This window comes from Heloderma suspectum, chromosome 3 (genome assembly GCF_057233095.1).
Source record: "Heloderma suspectum isolate Gila_16-S chromosome 3, 16-S_ref, whole genome shotgun sequence".
Lineage (NCBI taxonomy): Eukaryota > Metazoa > Chordata > Lepidosauria > Squamata > Helodermatidae > Heloderma > Heloderma suspectum.
In genome coordinates, this window is record NC_139460.1 from 49397369 (window position 1) to 49410881 (window position 13513).

Consider the following 13513-nt stretch of genomic DNA (forward strand, 5'->3'; position numbering starts at 1 on the left):
ATGGTGGCGGCTATGGCCGCCGCCATTTACGTTCCTTGTTTTTGCCGTCTTAATCTACGTAAATATTTACGTAGACTATGATGGCGAAATTAAAGGGGAACACAAATAGCGTAGCGGGTGCTATTTGCGTCCCTTTTTGATTTGCTGTTTTAGCCTACATAAAGATTTACGTAGGCTAAAACGGGGAATCAAAAAGGGATCCAAATAGCGCCCGCTACGCTATTTGCATTCCCCTTTATTTTCACTGTCATAGTCTATGTAAATATTTATATAGATTAAGAGGGCAAAAATAAGGAACGCAAATGGCGGCGGTCGTAGCCGCCATCATTTGCATACGCGGTTTTGTTTTTTGTTTTTTTTTTACCCAGAGCCCTCTGCAGCCGGAAAACCGGCTGCGGACGGCTCTGTCCTGGCTGGCCCTGGCCGGCTGCTCCACGGAGCTGCCGCGGAGCACAGCTGGCCGCGGAGGATTCCAGGGGGGAGGAACGGATCACCTCCCCCCGTTGAGGATTCCGGGGGGAGGGACGGAACACCTCCCCCCCACCATCACCATAATCCGCAAAAAGTAAGTGACTTTCATACATCCCTAGCTCTCACTAGGGATGTACGAAACTCACCTTTTTGCAGAATCTTTCGCGAATCCTTGACGGGGGGAGGCGATTCGGTCCTCCCCCTCGCAATCCTCGATGGCTGCCTCCACTCTGTGGTGCATCCACAGTCCAATTACTGGGCTGCTGCAGACGCAAATAGCAGCCGCCATAGTGGCCGCCATTTGTGTCCAGCCAGGCAACCATGATAGGCTACGTAAGAATTTACGCAGCCTATCACAGCTACCCCCCAAAAAAACCAGCGTACGCACATGACGGCGGCTACGGCGGCCGCCATTTGCGTTCCCTATTTTTCGCCGTTTTATCCTACATAAATATTTACGTAGGCAATTACGGAAAAAAAAGGGAACCACAAATAGCGTAGTGGGCGCTATTTGCATTTCTTTTTTTTTCACCGTAAAAGCCTACGTAAAAGCCTATGTAGGATATCACAGCTGCAAAGATGCCAATGGCGGCTGCAGCAGCCTGGCTGTGGCTGGCCAGGAGATCAGCCACCGCCACCGGCGGAACCGCCGCCGAATCCGCCGCTGAATCCTCCCCATCTGCCCCAGGTAAGTGCCGTCCCGGGGGATTCCGCAGGGGGGGGCAGGTGGGCAGAAGGCTGTTCCGCCACGGATTCCGGGGGGCCGGATTCTAAAGAATCTGGCCTCACTGGAATCTGTGGCAGAATTCTCTGCTATCCCTAGCTCTCACAGTCATACGTTGCTACTGGGAAAACCATAGCTTTGATTATATGAACCTTTGTTGGCAAGGTGATGTCTCTGCTTCTTACTATGCTGTCTAGGTTTGCCATAGCTTTCCTCCCAAGGAGCAAGCGTCTTTTAATTTCATGGCTACAGTCACCGTCTGCAGTGATCTTGCAGCCCAAGAAAGTAAAATCTGTCACTGCTTCCATTTCTTCCCCTTCCATATGCCAGGAAGTGATGGGGCCAGATGCCATGATCTTAGTTTTTTTAATGTTGAGTTTCAAACCAGCTTTTGCACTCTCCACTTTCACCCTCAACAAGAGGCTCTTTAGATCCTCTTCACTTTCTGCCATTAGGGTGGTATCGTCTGGTCTGCGTATCTGAGGTTGTTGATAATTCTCCCGGCAATCTTAATTCCGACCTGTGATTCATCCAACCCGATGTTTCTCATGATGTACTCTGCATATAAGTTAAATAAACAGGGTGACAATATACAGCCTTGTCGTAGTCCTTTCCCAATTTTGAACCAATCAGTTGTTCCATGTCCGGTTCTTACTGTTGCTTCTTGACCCTCGTACAGGTTTCTCAGGAGACAGGTAAGGTGGTCTGGTACTCCCATCTCTTTAGGAATTTGCCACACTTTGTTGTGATCCACACAATCACAGGCTTTAGCGTAGTCAATGAAGCAGAAATAGAGTTTTTCTGGAATTCTCTTGCTTTCTTCATGATCCAGCGCATGTTGGTGATTTGATCTCTAGTTCCACTGCCTCTTCGAAACCCAGCTTGTACTTCCGGTAGTTCTCGGTTCACATGCTGCTGAAGTAGGGATGTCGGAGAATTTCTCCACGAATCTCCGGGAGGCCGAATGCCAACGCAAATTGCCCCCCGAAATTGGTGGTGAAATTCTCCGCCCCCCCACCCCCACCGGGATGGGACTTACCTCCTTCGAATGTCCCTCTCGGCGGCAGGTCCCGGTGGCGTTTCGGCGGCATTTCGGCGGGGGCGGGGGCGGCGGCCGGTCTTCCGACCGGCTGCCACCACCGCCATTACAAAGTAAAGTAAAAAAAAAAAAGCGATTTGCGTTGCTCTTATTTTCGCCGTAGTTTACGTAAATCTTTACGTAGACTACCCCTGCCCAAACAAGGAACGCAAATGGCGGCGCCCATGGGCACCGCCATTTGCATACGCGCTTTTTTTAAAAAAAAAGTCAGCCGTGATAGGCTACGTAAAGATTTACGTAGCCTATCACGGCTGACTGAAAATCTAGCCATGATAGGCTACGTAAATCGTTACATAGCCTATCACATGTTTTTTAAATTATTATTTACTTTTTTATTTCGCGGCCGGGGAGACGGGGCGCTCCCCCCAGCCTGAATTTTGGCAGCGAGGGATGGGGCGCCTCCCCTCCGGCCTGAATTTCGGCTGGGAGGAGCGGGGCGCCTCCCCCCCGGCCTGAATTTGGGGGGGAGAAACTGAGCGCCTCCCCCCCCCAAACACAGCTGCAGGACCAGGTAAGGGACTTTTGTCCATCCTTATGCTGAAGCCTAGCTTGTAGGATTTTGAGCATCACCTTGCTGGCATGTGAAAATGAGCACAATTGTATGGTCTTGAACACTCTTTGGCATTGCCCTTCTTTGGAATTGGAATGTAAACTGACCTCTTCCAGTCTTGTGGCCATTGTTGAGTGTTCCAAATTTGCTGGCATATTGAGTGCCGCACTTTAACAGCATCATCTTTTAGGATCTTAAATAGCTCAGCTGGAATATTGTCATCTCCGCTAGCTTTGTTGTTACTAATGCTTCCTAAGGCCCACTTGACTTCACTCTCTAGGATGTCCAGCTCAAGTGCAGTGACCGCACTATCATGGCTATCAGGGACATTCAGATCTTTCCTGTATAGTTCTTCTGTGTATTCTTTCCACCTCTTCTGAATCTCATCTGTTTCTGTTAGGTCCCTGCCTTCTTTGTCCTTTATCATGCCCGGCGTCTTTGCACAAAACGTTCCCTTGAGATCTCCGATTTTCTTGAAGAGATCTCTAGTCTTTCCCATTCTGTTGTTTTCCTCGATTTCTTTGCATTGTTCATTTAAGAAGGCCTTCTTGTCTCTCCTTGCTATTCTCTGGAACTCTGCATTCAGTTGGATATATCTTCCCCTTTCTCCCTTGCTTTTCGCTTCCCTTCTTTCCTCAGCTACTTGTAAAGCCTCATCAGACAGCCACTTGGCTTTCTTGCATTTCTTTTTCTTTGGGATGGATTTCGTTGCTGCCTCCTGAACAATGTTACGGACCTCTGTCCATAGTTCCTCAGGCACTCTGTCTATCAGGTCTAATCCCTTAAATCTATTCCTCACCTCCACTGTATATTCATAAGGGATATGATTGAGGTCATACCTGAATGGTTTAGTGGTTTTTTGTATGTTCTTCAATTTAAGCCAAAATTTTGTGATAAGAAGCTCATGATCTGAGCCACAGTCAGCTCCAGGTCTTGTTTTGACTGACTGTATGGAGCTTCTCCATCTTTGGCTGCAAAGTACATAATCAATCTGATTTTGATATTGACCATCTGGTGATGTCCATGTGTAGAGTCGCCTCTTGTACTGTTGGAAAAGAGTGTTTGCTATGATCAGTGTGTTCTCTTGGCAAAACTCTATTAGCCTTTGTCCTGCTTCATTTTGTACACCAAGGCCATGCTTGCCTGTTATCCCAGTGATTTCTTGACTTCCTACTTTAGCATTCCAATCCCCTATGATGAAGAGGACATCTTTTTTTGGTGTTAGTTCTAGAAGGTGTTGTAGGTCTTCATAGAACTGATCAACTTCAGCTTCTTCGGCCTCAGTGGTTGGGGCATAGATTTGAATTACTGTGATGTTGAATGGTTTGCCTTGGATTCGTAGTGAGATCATTCTATTGCTTTTGGGATTGTACCCCAGTACTGCTTTTCCCACGCTTTTGTTGACTATGAGTGCTACTGCATTTCTTCTAAGGGATTCTTGCCCACAGTAGTAGATATGATGGTCACCTGAATTAAATTTGCCCATGCCCGTCCATTTTAGTTCACTGATTCCCAAGATGTCGATGTTCAATCTTGCCATCTCATGTTTGACCACCTCCAGCTTACCTTGATTCATTGATCTGACATTCCAGGTTCCTAAACAATATTGTTCTTTACAGCATCGGATTTTCTTTTCACCACCAGACACATCCACAGCTGAGTGTCCTTTCGGCTTTGGCCCAGCCGCTTCACTCTTTCTGGCGCTACTTGGAAATTCCCTCTGCTCTTCCCCAGTAGTATATTGGACACCTTCCGACCTGAGGGGCTCATCTTCCGGCGTCATCTCTTTTAGCCTTGTGATACGTTCCATGGGGTTTTCTTGGCAAGAATCCTGGAGTGGGTTGCCATTTCCTCCTCCAGTGGACCACATTTTGTCAGAACTCTCCACCATGACCTGTCCGTCTTGGGTGGCTCTGCGTGGCATAGGTTATGGCTTCACTGAGTTACGCAAGCCTCTTCACCACAACAAGGCAGTGATCCATGAAGGAGCTCTCCACTGTACCAGAGCACAAAGTGACAGATTACTCTTCATTTCCACTCCTGACTCTGACAGAGGCTTCTTGTGTGTATTTGGGCAAGTTCCTACCATGTCTATATTTTTCTTTCATTCTCTGACCAAACAGAACAGTGACACCTATCTCAGACTGGAGTTGTTGCTATAGTCTCCTTCAGATTGTTCAGTGACAATGAAAGAGAAAGGAGATTTGGATTACATGCAACATTAACACTATTTCGTAGACGAAGATGTATGCTTTATGAACCATTTGGCAATATTCGAAGCGTTTTTTGGTGGGCAAGGTAACTGTCATAATAAGATGGCACCCCCCGCTTATTCCATGTACAAAAGCTGACTAGACTGACTATTCAAGCTTTCTTCAACATTGGTGATAGAACAGCATCCTCTGCCACACCTGAAGACAGCAGATTAGTTTAGGGGGTGCAGCGCAAGCTGTGTGGCACACACAGCTGTCTCCTCCAACCCCTTGCAGCCAACTCTCAGCATTTGCCACCAGAGGCAACTGCCTCACTGTGCTCAGTGTTAGAGCTGGCCCTGTGAAGAGGAACATGTTATACCTGCCTGCCATGTAGCTGTTAAAGATGAGGAGCCTGACAGAAAAAAAAGAAGAGGCAACCCCAGTTCGGCACCACAAACATGGTTGACTGCACAGGGATTCAAACCCAGACTTTTAAAAACCAAGCACTCAAAAGTCCTGGGCCTGGATGGGCATATCTGTCCATTGTGGGTTTTCCCAAGTTCAAATTTTTTAACCTCAAGTTCTTTCCATCCTGAATATGAAGACGTTTGTGCATTTGGGTAATTTTTTTGTCGAAAACGAACTGAGATGCAATCCTCATCCATCCCTACCTTATCTCCTCTGCCCTCTTTCCACTGCAAGCCTGGTAAGCTTGCAAGCCTGGTGCGCTTTACCAGCACCATCTAGGATGCAGTAGTATGAGCCTGCCTGACCACTCTGTCAGCCAGTCATAAGAACATCAGAACACAAGAAGAGCCCTGCTGGATCAGACCAAGGGTCCATCTAGTCCAGCATTCTGTTCTCACAGTGGCCGACCAGCTGCCTGTGGGACAACCACAAATAGGACATGAGTGCAACAGCACCCTGCCACCCATGTTCCCCAGCAGCTGGTGTGCATAGGCATACTGCCTCTGGTGAGGGTTGGAGTGAATCTCATCTGACTGACAGGGGCTGCCCAGCTAATAAGAGAGGCTTCCCCCCATCTCCCCCGCTTCCTCCTTTCCCCTGAAAGTCCAGATGCGCCTGCATTTCAGGAGTAAGTCTCACTGAGCACAATGGGAGTTACTTCTGAGTAGACACACATATGCTTGTGCTGGGAAAGGGGGGGCGGAGAACACAAAGACAGAAACTAACCCCTATTTTAACCTGCAGGACTTCATTGACCACAATGGGAGTTACTTCTGAGGAGACACCAATGGGTTTGTTGTAGGAAAGAGATGGAAACCAGCCCCCCTTTTAATGCACACAATCTCTGTAAGGAAGATGTAAAGTAGTTACTTCCTAAGGCAATGAATCGGAGCCTCGAGATCACACTTAATCGCACTTAAAGAATTGGTCTTTAACATGTGCCCTGTCAGTTGAGGGGCTTCTCTGTGATTTCTGTGATCACTGGGAGAGCAAGCCTCATTCAGCACAATGGGAGGAAACACACCTTGCCTGGGGTCACAGTGAAAGGCACGCCCCTGGGCAGGGCTAGCATACCCAAGCTAAATGCGGGGGTTGGGGCATACAGCAACTAACTGGGGAGAACTCAACTTGAGGAAAAGCATTGGACTTCTCAGGAAATCCAGTTTTTTCCCTGATAAGGTCCAGGGTGGCTGGTGGATGGCCATGATGTCATGTATCCCTAATAACCTCAACACGCAGCCTACTCAAAGTAAATCGCTGGTGGAAACACCCCCCGGGCACCCTGATTTGCACTGTACAAAAGCCCCGTGTGAGTCATTTGCATTTTCTAAGTAGCAGGCAAGTGTTTGTGCATCCATTTTGTTACAGTGTAATTCCATATATGTTTACTCAGAAATAAGAGCCACTGTGTTCAGTTGTCTTACTCAAGGGCAACTATGCATAGAATTGCACCCTTGAGTTTACTCTGCTTTTTAGTCAGCTCCTTACTGGAACTAGTCATAATAACCTAGAACAGAATAGCATAAACCGATCTATCAGTAGTTGAGCAATTGGATTGTTGATATAGCTGTTCTAATAAGGAGCCAGGATGTCTGCCTACCTGCTTTTACCTGTGCGGTTAAGGTGAATGCTGGCAAGTTTTCCCCTTAAACCGACTGAACAAACCCAGTTCAAAGTATCTTAGACAAACAGAACTAAGCAGGAAGTCAAGTTTTCAATTATATGTGCATGAGATGTTTACTTGCCTTTTGTCTGGCCAGCTGCTGACCTACATGCACAACAATGCATACAAGTTCAGAATTTGCCACCCATGTTCCCCAGCAACGGGTGTGTATAGGCATACAGCCTCTGGCATTGGTGGTAGGGCATAGCCATCAGGACTAGTAGCCATCGAGAGCTACTACGCCATTTGCGTTCCCCCCTTTTTCTTTTTCTTTTTGCTGTGATAGGCTACATAAATACGTACGCAGCCTATCACGGCTTCCGCAGGGACGCAAATGGTGTCCCTGTGTTAGCCATGATAGGCTACGTAAGTATTTACGTAGCCTATCACAGCTATAATGAAGAAGAGAATGGCGGCCACAGATGCAGCCACCATTCGCAGAGCAGCGCAAACGGCAGCAGGTAGGTGTCCCGTTTCGTGCGCCTTTCGCGGGGCGGGAGGCTTCGTTCCGCTACGGATTTTGGGGGGCCAAATGCACTGACATTCGGCCTCACCAAGATCCATGGTGGAATTCTCTGACATCCCTACTTGTAACAATTTCATGTTCAATGACAATCACTATTTACAACTCCAAGGTACAACAATGGAAACACATCTGTGATTCTTACAAAAAAACTGGAGCAGCCTGTTGCAAGACATTTCAACTCTCCTGCACATAGTATCTCGGATCTACAGTTGGTTTCAACAGAACAAACAAAATTTATTTATTTATTGCATTTATATCCCACCGTTTCCCCACTTTTCCCCCCATTTTTCCACAAAAGACCCTGATATCCTTGACAAAAGGGAAAATTTCTGGATCTGTAGACTCAGAACTCTTAGTGCAAATGGCCCTAATCTGGAAGACAATTCATAAGTATTACACCAATCATACCTCTGTTTTGTTTTTGTGTGTTTTGCTTTCTCCTAAGGAACTTTAATCTCCAGGCATTCCAAACTGCCACCCCTGATACTCAGTTAACAGCACAGCTCCTGAAGAGGGCAGAAGCCAAAACGTTTAGCTTAAAACATATATTTTAATACTCTGTTGTTAGTCTATCTTTCATATACCTTTTACCTTAAGACTGACTGCATCCACAATGGACCCAGAGCCTCCTTGTTGCTTTGTTGTTGTGCCTCTTTACACCCCCACCCCCATATATGAGAACGCAAAGCAAAGCAAACCAAAACAGATGAAAAACACTGCTCTTCCATCTCCATTTCTCTGATCCCAGAGTTCATGGATCCACATTACAATAATGGGATGCTAAGATTCAGTCATTTATAACCAACGGAGGCTATATTCTATCCTTTAAAAAAGAAATGTCCATGTTTTTTCTGCAAAGAAACATTGTATTTTGTAACTGGTGAACATGACAGAAATGAAGTGCTTTTTTCTATTTGCTCATTTTACAAATGTTTGCTTATTTTATATAATTTATTCTGTCCTCACTAGTCACAGCGTGAGGGTCAGGGAGCACTAAAGGGGGCTGATGTCTCAGTTGCTGAAAACTAGAAGTCTTGCTTAGTCAGCCCTCAGGCTTTTGGGATTTTAGCAGTAGAGGCTGGTAGCTCTGATGTCAGTGGGGTGGTGAATCCACTCTGGGTTACAGTCAGAACCAGCTAGAGCTCTAAAGGAACTATCCAGGGTGCTGAACCACATCCCTGAAATAGTTTCAGCACCTTGGATAGTTCCTTTAGAGTTCTGACTGGTTCTGACTGAAACCTGGAGCAGATTCACCACCCCACTGACATTGGAGCCACCAATCCCCCAGTGGATTTCACCAAGCATGCCCACAATTTTTTCAAGTTCATCTTTATCATCATAAGAACTAGAAACCTGCCTCTTTTGGAACAGATTTTTAGGATGCTGTATTCTATACCCAGTACCTGATTCTGCTTTGGTGGAGTGCAGACATGGGATCACAGCATATATGGCCTTGTCTATTACTCACAGACAGCTGAGTTCTCAAATCAGTTAATACTGGGTGTGGGATGACCTGAGTTCAGACAAATGTGTGAATTAGCTTTTCAGTGGGCTGACAAAAGGAAATTAAGTTGTACTATTCCACCCCCACCCACATTTCAGGGTCAACTGGTTTTTTTCCCCCTATTTAAAAGGTTGACAACAGAACATCCAGGACACTATGGGGAAGACATGGACATGATGATGTATTCCTATGATCATTATATCCGTGGAGCAACCACAACTTTCTCCGGTGTGGAAAGGTCAGATTGAAAAATTCTCATGAACACCTAACCTTTCCACCAGTGCTAAGAGATGGCTTATTTATTATATTGTAGTTCATAAAAAAAAGCTCTGAAAAGTATGGCATAGGCTGCCCTGGGGAGGTAGGAACATTGGCCATCAGAACAGAACAAAGTCTGTTCTGAGAGACAATCTACCCCTCACCTAATCAGAAAAATATGGGGCTTTCTACACACCCAACACTTTGCTTTACAGACCTGCTCTACAGACCCTAAAGGTTATGGTGGGCCCATTAGTTCCTGACCCTGAGCACTGTCAGGCAAACTGTGCTCTTTATTTTATTTTCAGAGTGAACTAAACACTCTTAACATGAGATCAAATTCCATTAAGATCAGTGGAAGGTGCTATGGTACTTATTTTGGCTGAATATATTTACACCCCTAGCCATCGTTGGGAACCCTGATAAGGCGTGGTTCCCAAATGGGGGGAGCTCCGTAAGAGAGTTCAGCTGAATGAGCTTGCAACCCCTTTTCATATCTTTGCACTAAATGAATAAAGATCTCTAACAGCAGCCAGGCACACAGGGACATTGGCAGCAGGGCCTGTGTGTGTGCCCATGTCCCCTTCCTATTTCCCTACCCCTCCTCACATGTTGGAGGCAGATGCCACCCTATCCTAAACATCAAATTAAGGTGCCACTAACAGCCAGAAGACCAGCATTTCAGATCAAACTCCCAATTCTGTTTTCAAAATTTATCAGCTCCAAATATCTCAAAATCATGAAAAGAAAGAAAAAGAAAGAAAGAAAGAAAGAAAGAAAGAGGGGAGGAGGGGGAGGGAGAGAGAAAGGAAGGAAGGAAAAGGTCTTTTTATTATTGTTCTTGAAAGTTATCCATAGCTCATCCATACAGATCACAAGAACAGGTAACACAATACAAGCCAGAATTCCTTGATTCATTGTAATGTTCTGTCTTGTTATGCGTCATCCCTCACAAGTCATTAAAGCTTGTTTCTTATTTCTCTTTCCTTACAGAGATCGTCAGTGGAAGTTTATTGTCTGCAGGATGACAGATTTTGACTGTCAATTTGACAATGTTTAGTAGCATTGAATATATCTATCTATACACCCCACTCTGGGGGGGTAGGGGGTGGAGTGGGGAGATGGCAGAGGGGGAAAGAACATATATAGGAAAAGCCATGTATCAACCATGCACCAGCCTTTTTGCAGAGGTGTGACTCTTCTTCTGTGAAAAGGGCTGGTAAGTACAACACTGAGTTCAACATTACATTCTACAGGACCACCCATATTGCTCTTAATTAGGAATTAGATGTGTTGCTTCAGTTCACATAATCTCTGCAGAGCATGTGTGCAGAGTACTTCAGCTTCTACTGCTTCCTGGCCCATCTGCATACAGTACCTGGTGGATGCAACTGCAGGACCAACATTAGAAACGTAGTGTGCATGGCTAGCTTCCTACTGCCATGGTGGAGATGTTCCTGCCCTTTCTGGGGTCACTTTCCACACTCCTGCCTGTATCTTACAGCACTGACCTGGTATTCTGGGTGTGCCCTTAGACAAAACTATGGTCCACTCTCTTGCATTCTTTATTCAACTACTTTACTCTGTTTAGATGCTTTCTGACATAAACATTGAGGAAGTGGTTTCCTTTGCTGTCCAGCTCAACTGTATACCCACCAGCTTGATTTTGCATAGCATCCTTGTATTCACTGCACCCCATTGTCAAAGTACAAAAAAAGTGTCTTACTTTGTGCTTTGCTGATATTTCAAAGCTACTGATGTGCAGACAAACTTTGCCGCTGTGCACCTCTTTCACAATACTCCAGAGCTGAGATGACAGGGTAGCATGGATGCCATACCTTTGCAATCCATGCCAATATTATATCACATTCATAATATATAGCAGGGCCAATCAACAGCATTGCCTGCTATTGCTATACACTCACTCCTTCAATTGTTTCTATATCTAAAATCAAAGTGAGATTGATGCAGTAACCTCTGATGACCTTAATGCCTTCACTTTTAAACAAAATCAATTGTTTTTGGTAAATATTAAACATCTATGTTCCCTCTGTGAATCCTGTTATCAGAGACCCATCATGAATGAGAGAACACCAGACCTCTAAATTCTAGTTAAAAGGCCATTTGTAGTTGTATGGCTGAACCTGCGTGTGTAAAACTGATGACATACTGGTGACCTTTGCCATGTATGTCAAATGTGGGATATAATTTTATTGAGCAATATTTAAGGCTTGACCATGAACCTGAAGCCAGCGAAAAAAAATTCTATCACAGGAGAAGATTAAAGCCAAAATCAATATGGAAATAAACTGCAATTTACTCCAAAAGCCTGTTTTAGGACATCTTCGTTATGTTCAGTATTTGCAAGTGCACTATGAATTGTTATCATAAGTAAATCAAGAAATAAAATAATGTGGTGATGCAGTAGTCTTTAAACATTTTTTTCGAACAAGTTTGTACATCCACTAATTGCCAACATGTAAGTCATAGAGACTGGGTTCCCAAGTTTTTCCTGGAAATAAGCAAGAATCTGTTATCATTCAATGTCATCAGGCACAGAAGACTGCTCAGATATGGCATCATCTTAACTTGGTTTCACTGTATTATGTAAGTGATGAAGTGGGAGTACGTTGGGGTAGGGATGTCGCGGCTGTCCGGCTGGGGTTTGAGGCCTGGTGAGAAATCGCCAGCTTGTCCCCCTGGATGCCACTCTGTGGATCCCCGTGCTTGCCTGACTTGGTGCACACTGAGTCGGGCAAGCGCAGGGATCCACAGACTGGCATCCAGGGGGACAAGCTGGTGATTTCTTTTTCATAAAGGCCAATTTTACACAAAGGCAGCCATAAAGTGACCATTTATGGACCATTAAAGTGGGAGAGCCAGTGTGGTGTAGCGGCTAGAATGTTGGACTGGGAGTCGGGAGATCTGGGTTCTAGTCCCCACTCAGCCATGGAAGCTCACTGGCTGACTTGGGGCCAGTCACAGACTCTCAGCCCAACCTACCTCACAGGGTTGTTGTTGTGAGGACAAAATGGAGAGGAGGATTATGTACGCCGCCTTGGGCTCCTTAAAGAGGAATAAAGGCGGGATAGAAATGTAATAAATAAATAAATAAATTTACTCAAGATTACAGGCATAAATAGCCATTTATGCCTGTAATCTTGTGTAAGTGGTGGCTTTACAGCCACCACTTGCGCTAATCAGCTTTTATGAAAAAGACCAAGCTGCCATTTTTATAGAAAATGGCGGCTCAGCAAGGGATTGGGCAGCTGCGCACTACTCAGTGGGTGCTCGTGGACCACCTAGTGACTCACTGTGCAAGGTGAGCATGGGCAGCCTGCCAGTGGGAGTCTGGTGAGCCGCACATGACCTGGGCCATGGTTGGGTGCACCCACCCCTAGTTTGGGGGCAGAGTCAGCAAGCTTTAAAATTGCTCAAAGAAGTCAGTATGTTGTATAAAAGACCACTGAAATCCATCCTATTCACACAAAGAAGTGTCCAAAGTGGTGGGGTGTCTTGTATTGAGCTGGCTGTGTGAAAACAGCAGGCATTCATGGTAAAAGTGGCAACATGTACATGTTATGTACCTACCCTTTCAGTTCACCCAACATCCCACATAGCTATCCTCACAGGATCTATGCAGTGAACTGCACTTTCTGTGCACTCTGAGGCTGTAGTGCAGAGATTATATTTTGGAATCTATATGCAAAGGCTCCTATGCCAATGTGATATCCAGTGTGTGCCTGTCAGGTGGATCGATGGAGTGAAGAAGATGGCATGATTACAACCCCTCACCCACATACATAGAGAAGGAATGTTTGCATAAGGCTTCAGTACCAAATTCAGACCTGCTGTTGAATATTATGTGATGCAGAGCTAAGCTAAAACTTCACTAAATGTGTGCCTTCATATGTTTGTTAAGAACATATGCTTGTTAACAACATAAGAACATAAGAAAAGCCACGCTGGATCAGACCACGGGTCCATCTAGTCCATCATTCTGTTTACACAGTGGCCAACAAGCTGTCAGTGGGAACCCACAAGCAGGACCTGAG

The 13513-nt window shown here is 45.5% G+C and overlaps 1 protein-coding gene across 1 annotated transcript in view; it reads left to right on the plus strand.

The window, feature by feature from the left end:
* The window catches only part of DPT (dermatopontin), a 46468-nt gene extending 34576 nt beyond the window's left edge, over positions 1–11892 (plus strand). The window contains exons 3-4 of the mRNA XM_084843170.1: positions 9331–9438; positions 10452–11892. Of these exons, the coding sequence (XP_084699296.1) occupies positions 9331–9438; positions 10452–10518 (175 nt within the window). The 3' untranslated portion in view covers positions 10519–11892. The remainder of the gene's footprint in view (positions 1–9330; positions 9439–10451) is intronic.
* The last annotated feature ends 1621 nt before the right edge of the window (positions 11893–13513 follow it).